This window comes from Colobus angolensis, unplaced genomic scaffold (genome assembly GCF_000951035.1).
Source record: "Colobus angolensis palliatus isolate OR3802 unplaced genomic scaffold, Cang.pa_1.0 Scaffold413, whole genome shotgun sequence".
NCBI lineage: Eukaryota > Metazoa > Chordata > Mammalia > Primates > Cercopithecidae > Colobus > Colobus angolensis.
Genome location: NW_012117522.1, coordinates 79,625 through 87,926, shown reverse-complemented (window position 1 = coordinate 87,926; position 8,302 = coordinate 79,625). Strand labels below are relative to the sequence as shown.

Sequence of the window (8,302 nt, the reverse complement as noted above, 5' to 3'; positions counted from 1 at the left end):
GGCGGAGCTGGGCTCTGGCCCACGACCGCCGCGGCCGCCCCGGGAGTCCCCGCACGCGCAGTGGCTTTCCAACGCGGCCTCTTCCCATTTCTCACTTGACTCCCCTTGCGCATTAAATTGTCGAGAAACCTTTGGCCCGTGGGTCTTCAAAGTTAAACCAAATGGCTGTCATTGCAGTCCTTGGCTACCTGAGATCCCTTAATTCTGAACCAGCCGCACCTGGGAGGGGAAGTTGCAAGGAGCGCTGGAGCTGTGCCCGCATCCTTAAGGATTCCGTTCACGGCTTATGATGGTAGCGCTTTGAATTAGATGTCAGGCTGTTCACGTCATTCAGACACTGGTTTTCAACTCTGTTCTGAGACAGTGTTTTGATATAGATCAGAGGATGATGTTCTTATGGAACAGTAACTTGCTGTATGTTCTGAGATACTAGACTGTGTTCATATTGTAGCACCGTCATCGTGTAAAACGGCACCTTTGAAAGATTTCAGTAAACACCTTCCTCCTTAGGAACATCCGCCAGCACTTAAATTGTACTTCACTTTCACTTTGACGTTTGTTGTTTGTGAATCTTGTGCACAATTTAAAGTGAGTCATCTAAACAGCACAGGATCGGGTGGTGCGGGGCATGGAGCAACTAGGGAGGAAAGCAGAGACTTGAACCTGCTGGAGTCTAGTTGGTCTGCGTTTTTATGTTGGAGAAGCATCCTGGTTCCAGCTTATTTTGTTATTGTAAATATGATTCATTTTTTAAATGCTTTCATCTGATACGGACTATATGGACTGTAAGATTGAGTCTTGCTATGCATGGAATGTGTTTACTTCTGTTTTGTAGAATATTTAGCCCATGGTATACTATTTGTAGGATTCATTTCAGACATTTTGTGTTTACCACATACAGTCCCACCGGGAAGGGCTTTTAAAAAAGTGACCTGTGTTGTCTTTTATTGCTTATGACAACTCCAATTTTGACACGTTTGAAACTAGTGATCTTTACATAAAACCAACTTCACTCTTTCTCCCTGTTCAAACCTACAAACTCTGGTTACTTTTAGGCTTACTGCTCTCTTGTTAATTATTTATAATGAACTATGGAGCTATGGGCTTGCTTTAGTGTGTTAACCATTATTTGTGTCTTGTTTCAGGCATTTGCATATTATTTTCTCTTCTGGAGAGTGATCTGCACTGTTTTTCTTCAGTGGTGTTTAGAAGAGCTTTAGGAGACCAGGAACATGTTCTTTTTGCATTGCCCAGTATGGTAGCACTAGCCACATACAGCTTTTGAGCACTTGAATGGAGCTAGAGCAGTGGAAGAACTGAAATTTTAATTTTTTTGAATTTTCTTTTCCTGTTTTCTCTTTTTTTTTTTGAGACAGAGTCTCACTCTGTTGCCCAGGCTGGAGTGCAGTGGCCTGAACTCGGCCCACTGCAACCTCTGCCTCCCAGGTTCAAGCAGTTCTCCTGCCTGAGTCTCCCAATCTGCTGGGATTACAGGCACCTGCCACCACACCCTGTTAATTTTTGCTGTGGGGTTTCACCATATTGGCCAGGGTGGTCTCAAACTCCTGACCTGAGGTGATCTGCTCATCTTGGCCTCCCAAAGTGTTGGGATTACAGGCGTGAACCACTGCACCTGGCCAATTTTTAAATTAATTTAAATAGTCACATGTGGCTAGTAGTTAGCTGGTCAGACGCCACAGCTTTAACTTATTAGTCTCCACAAAGCCTTCATTGACCCTCTTGAATCTGTGCTCTCATAGGACTCGGCTCTCCTTGGTCATAGCACTTACTACTTTCAGCTTTCTGGTAGGAGTCAGCACTAGGCTGTAATCTACATGAAGGCAAGGACAGATCTGGTTTCCTTACCATTGCATAGCTTAGAACTTAGTAAGAAAAACTGAATAAATATTTGTTGAATGCATAAATAGCTTTTTCAGGGCAGGTATTTCAATTTTGAATTATCTCTAGGGCCAGCTACGTGTCCAATACTGTAAATACCTGTTTAGTAGATTGTACAGATTTTATGTAGGTAGCAAATAAAAGGATCATGGAAGTTATGCTTTAAATACTTACGTGGTGAGATTGGAATCTCAGGAGAATGATGACTCATAACAAAGTACTATAGGAAATTGAATGAAAGGGCCTCATGATTCCAGCTAAAGTGGACACAGCTTCGGTCTCCTATTAGTTGAACAACTCAAGGATGCTCTTGAACCATATCTCAAATCTGAAGTCTCCTGACTTCAGTAAGGTTCTTTCATGGGGTCCGGACAGTCCTGAACCAGCCTGAAGATGCTAGGGGACATCCCCATTTATTACTGTGGTGTGTTAAAGCATGGACCAAGGAATCTTGGAAAAAAAATCAGAAGGTGTTTGAGCCATGTTATATAGGATGCTTTTACTAACAGCTAACTTGGAGTGATGAGTAGGATGAAATTCCTGTAGAAATCAGAGTTTGGGGAATTTGATTCTAGCTATTGTTAGTATCAGAAGCACCTGTTTTGTAGACAGTTGATTAGGGCCAATTTTTTTTTTTTTTTTGAGATGGAGTTTTGCTCTTCTTGCCCAGGCTGGACTGCAGTGGCGCGATGTCGGCTTACTGCAATCTCCGCCTCCCGGGTTCAAGCGATTCTCCTGCCTCAGCCTCCTGAATGTGGGATTACAGGTGCCCGCCACCACGCCTGGCTAATTTTTTGTATTTTTAGTAGAGATGGGATTTTGCCATGTTGGTCAGGCTGGTCTCGAACTCCTGACCTTGGGTGATCCACCTACCCTGGCCTCCCAAAGTGCTGGGATTACAGGTGTGAGCCACCGTGCCTGGCAGGGCCAATTTTTTTTTTTTAGGCTTACTTTATAATCAGTTATCACCAGTTAACCATAGTCGGATTTGGAATGAAAGTATGTACTCAGTCCAGATCAGTATACTTCGACACATGACTAAGAGTCCAGGTATCATAGGTCTTCAGATCCAGGAATTGCTTTTAGGAAATGAATCTGAGACTATAGGAAGTTTATAGGGGTACATAGTTTCCTTTGGTAGGACAAAAGGTAGAATGTTAAGTTTTTCATGAAGATAAGGAAATGTAACTAGGGAAAAACGCAACAAAGACAAAATACAAAGAATGTTCACTGCATTGGTCAGGTAATATTGTAGCTTCTCTGGACTTGAAGTATCTAATATGTAAAAGAATGAAGCTGGTTACATCTGATTGCATGAATGTTCTTTCCCCTTTGAATCTAAGCTTTGAATATTAAATATGTGTAACACACTATTCTAGCCCCTGTGGTAACTGATAGTTGTGTAAGATACAGTTCATATCTTTGAGGATCTCAACAGTTTACAAGGAAATGAAAGGTGCTCTGGGGATCACTTAAAACATTTTTTTTTGAATGAGAAACTCCACCCTTTGAAAGGGAAGTCATGTGGTGACTCCTCTTAACCGACTCAGACAGATATCCACTGAGTCACTTTGCTGAAGAATTAAGAGTATAAAAACATGTCTGAGTCCCAAACTGTGATTATAGTCAGATTAATTTTCCTAAAACAGCTTTAATCATGCTATTCTCTTTTAAAAAAAATTAGTTGTTTCCCAGTGCTCATGAAAGTAAGTGGTTTGGTCTGTGATTAGGCATTTGCTCCTCAGTATAGCCCTAAAAAGCCCTTACAGCCTCACCTCTGACTGTTTTCCTAGCCATATCCCAAGTTCCAGCCCTACTGTTCCTTTAATGGGATCCCCTTTTACATTTATACCTACTCATCATTCCAGACTCATCGCAGATGATACCTTCTTCACCATTTATGATTCTTAGAAGCTCCCATTGCAAATGTTCCTGGTACTTATGTGATGGAGCAGATCCCATTCTGCCTCATAATCTATGGTTATTAGTGGTATTTTATTCACCTTAATAGATTGTAAGCTACCTAACAAGCATGGACCATCTGTTAACTCATTTTCATATTCGCTGAAACATCTAGAATAGTGCCCTGTATTTAGTGGTTCCTTAATAAATACTTACTACTGTTTGGAATTGATAGCATTTGAGGAAGATCACCATTGCTCTATAACACTAATTCCATGAACTTGTCATTTTCCTATTTATGTGGCAATGTTAATGTCAAAATGCTTCTGAGTATTTGGTGGTAAGTAATTTTAGCATCCAAGAAAATGTGAATATCTTAAAATAGTGACAACTGGATTAGGTTACCTGAGATCTCTGTCCATATAAGCATATGATTTTTGAGGAAAAAGTAAGCCTCCTACTTTTTACCAGTTCCTGCCAGTATTAAGAAAACATGAATTAAGTTGGGAAGACAACAGTGAGCTCAATGAAATGACTGTTTTATTGTACTGGGGCACTGATGGTAAGGATAGTTATGTTAGACACAGAGTTGGTTAAGTAGAACAGAGCACACATTAAGTAATAGCTAGTATGGTGTTATGTATTACCAGATCAAGCTATCGATTACCTATTTTTATTCTATGCTTTCTACTGAAACAATCTAAACTCATTTTTAATTTAGTTTTATATTTTTTTGCTTACATTTTAAAAACAGGGATTCATGATACTTCAGATTGTAAAGATCTGATACAAAAACTGGAAGGCTTTTAGCTTCATCAGTTTGGTTTTATTAGCAGTTTCTCTGCTTTCTACATCATTTCTGAGATGTAGGCTAGGATGTAGTACAAAGTCTAATTTAGAACAAGTTTATTCTAAGCATTCATGTTTAGAATAGAAATAGAAATAGAAAAAGAGGTAATATAAGCCCTGTGCTTTAAAAGGCATGGCTTCCGTCTTCAGCCAGGATAGAACTCACAGACCCTCGGACCTTGTTAAGTCGAACAGTCTTAGTAAACTCTTAGATTTGTAAGAGTGACGTGATTAATTTTCAGTAAAGTTTTCTGGGATAGAAAATAATGGAAACATTTTAAGGTAGATTATTTTCATGTGATGAGCACATGGCATGAGCTATTGGATGACAAATGATGTGACTTGTGCCAGCATTGTGGGAAGTTAAAGATTCATCTACAAGGGTTAATATGCCCTTGTTTCTTACATGAGTAGGAGGATTTCACCCATTTAGATTAGCTCAGCATTTAAAAAGTGTTTTCACCTATTATAGCTTATTCCTCTTGAGCTTTGTCTAGAAAGATTACATGTGCTGCCGACTGTATAAGAGGCGGTGTGAAGCAATGTATGCCTTTTAACAACAGTTTTGCCAAAAGGAATTTTTTCCTTTTCATAAAAGATCCTTGCTGAAAATGTCAGCAGATTTGACATCAAAGAACTTTTAGGCTTTTTGTGATTGAAGGCAGTCATTGTAAGTTGCATACAAATAAAGTAGAAACACTTTTTTTTTCTTTTTTATTATAGGTGGCTTTCTAGAAGATGACCATAGAGGACCTTCCAGATTTTCCATTAGAAGGAAATCCTTTGTTTGGAAGATACCCATTTATATTTTCTGCTTCTGATACCCCAGTTATCTTTTCCATTTCTGCAGCACCAATGCCTTCAGACTGTGGTATGTGAAGTAGCTGTGCTTATTTTCTGTGAACTGGTAACTTCTCTGTTATGCCTTTTTTGTACTCATAGTTTTTCTTAGAACCATTTTTGTGGTTCTCATAAAATTGCTAAAGTTTTCCTTTTTCAAAAATACAATTGCTTATTGCTTTTTCTGCTTCTTAAGCTAAATGCTTTATTTCTGCTGTCAGCATTTATATTATGTTAAAATGTTCATTTTAAGCATCATGATGGATTTAGAGGACTTTATTTTTAGAATGCAATGGTGCTTAGCCATCTAACATTCTTCTGTTATTGATGTATTTATTTTGGTTAAATATACTGACGTGCTAAAAAATCCATGCACTTAGGCAAAGAGGGTAAGAGACCCTTCCCTGGAATGTGAAATGAGATTGGTTAACGTTTAAATTGGTCCATTTACATCTCCTCTGTAAAACGTTGATTTAGAAGCATTCTACTTTTCATCTATTTAGGCTTATTTCTCCAGAACCATAATAAAAGAGAACCAGGAGATAAATTTGATAGAATTGTTAAATTTCCAATTTAGAGTTTTTCATGTAAAATGTTGGTTCACCATTTCAAATTGTCTTTGGAGGTAGAGATAATACAAATTTTAAATATTAGTAGATATAAAGTTATTGGACTGAGAATTTGTCCTTTTAGTCATACTCATTGTGGTATAGTAATTCCTCATCTCCAAGTATCTTTTGTTGTTGTTGTTGTATTCAGATTCTATCCCAGCTTACCTAGACCAGTTATCAGAAGTATCATATAAAACCTGTACCTTGATCTTGAGAGTTATTGGCAGGTTTTACAATAATTGACTGGGCTTATTTTCAGATACAACAAAATCAGTTATGCAGGGGAAACCTTGAACCTTGTGCATTGTTCCTTATGTATGATACTTGTCTCACTCCATCTTGACTTCTAATTGTCTTATTTTCGTTCCTATATTGTAGCGCTTTGGGATGGAGAACAATCATATTTTATTTTTGTTTATCTCAGAAAGGCTAGTGTAGTCATTTGTTATTAGTTGCTCAATGATTGTTGAATAAATACATTGAGTGAAAGGTGATAATGGATATTGACCCTTTGTGTAACTGAGATTAAACATTGAAACCCCATCTCTACTAAAAATACAAAAATTAGCCAGGCATGGTGGTGCGCACCTATAACGTCGTCAGCTACTCAGGAGGCTGAGGCAGGAGAATCACTTGAACAAGGAGGCAGAGTTGGCAGTGTGCTGAGATCGCACCACTGCACTCCAGCCTGGGCCACAGAGTGAGACTTTCTCTCAAAAAAAAAAAAAAAAAAAGCATTGTAGTCTTAGAATTACAGGTTCATAGACTTATGAACCTTTCCCTACTCACCTTCCTGTGTAGAAATTGTATTTTCAGGATCTCTGTCAGATAACCATTTAACCTCTTGCGTGTCTTCAATCGTGGGAAACTAACAAAATAGTCAAGTTTATTGTTAAAAAGCTTTAGTTGTAATAAAACTGTATTTGTATATTGACTCAGAATTGGTCTCCCTGAAATTTTGGCCAATTCTAGTTTGATACATGGCACAAATTCTTTTATAGGATAGCCTTTAAGTATTTGCAAATAGTTTGAACATTTTAAGTTAGTCTGAACCTCCTTAGGCTACACATTTCTGGTTCTTTCACCAGTTTCTCATTGTCAGAATTTCTAGACCCTTTTCTTTGTAGTTGCTTTGTTGGTACACTGTGGTCAGCATCCTCTTGAAAAGCAGCATACATAATTGCATTTATTGAGCAAGTAGTTATTGAGGGCCTCTTGTGTGCTAGGGACTGTCCTGGGTGCTGGAAGTATCAGTGATGAAGACAGGTCTTCTAGTAGGGAACACAGTAAACAAACAAATGAATAGACAAAGCACAAATAGGTCATAATGAATTCTGTGGAAGAAAGAAACAGGGTGCTGTTATAGAGAACAATGGGGCCAAGGCAGCTGCTTTAGATGGGGTGGTCATTCGGAGAATCAGAAGAGGCTGGCTGTGAGAAAAGCCTGGGAAGAAGTGTTCCAGGAAAAAAACCAGAAAACTAAAGGCACAGTGTTGGGGGAAGATCTTGGTGTATACTAAGAATTAATGGAAGGCCTTTGTGGCTGAGGGGCAAAGTGATTGATGGCAGAGTGGAAGGAGACAGAATTGGAGAGTAAGGCACCGGCCTGGTCATGCGGGGTCATGTAGGCCCCCATAAGGAATTTTTATGTGATACCAACTAATGAGCGTAAAACCAAGAAACAAAAAGAAACCAGTCCACAGAAATCAGAGTTGAGACGTGTGACACGGTGTTGACTCTCAAGGTGATTACCCTGTAAAACTATGTACTGTTCTTGCACAACCGTTTTTGGAATCCTTTGCCTTGAAATGCCTTCAGAATCAGTTTATGCAGAACACACATTATATACATTATAAATATCACAATACCTTATATTTTGCTTAAAAATTGAATTATCTGTTAAATTTAAATAATATAAAAAATCTCATTTACCCACGTAGTTACTGTTTCTAGTGCTCTTCATTCCTTTGCGTAGGTCCAGATTTCCATCTCATACCATTTCCTTCTGCCTGAGGCACTTCCTTTAATGTTTCTTACGGTGCTGGTCTGCCAGTGATGAATTCTTTCAGCTGTTTTATGTCTGAAAACATCTTTATTTACCTTCTTTTTTTGAAAAATATGTTTACTGGGTTTAGAATTATAGGTTGGCAGTTTTCTTTCAGTACTTGAAAGGTCTTGCTCTGCTGTCTTCCCAATTGCAT

General features: G+C 38.6%; 1 protein-coding gene across 2 annotated transcripts in view; it reads left to right on the top strand.

Annotated features, from left to right (window-relative positions):
* The window catches only part of CLIP4 (CAP-GLY domain containing linker protein family, member 4), an 85,573-nt gene that overhangs the window by 18,625 nt on the left and 58,646 nt on the right, over positions 1 to 8,302 (top strand). For both annotated transcript variants that reach the window (XM_011956280.1, XM_011956281.1), the window contains exon 2: positions 5,374 to 5,521. In XM_011956280.1, coding sequence (XP_011811670.1) covers positions 5,389 to 5,521 — 133 coding nt within the window. In that variant the 5' untranslated portion in view covers positions 5,374 to 5,388. The remainder of the gene's footprint in view (positions 1 to 5,373; positions 5,522 to 8,302) is intronic.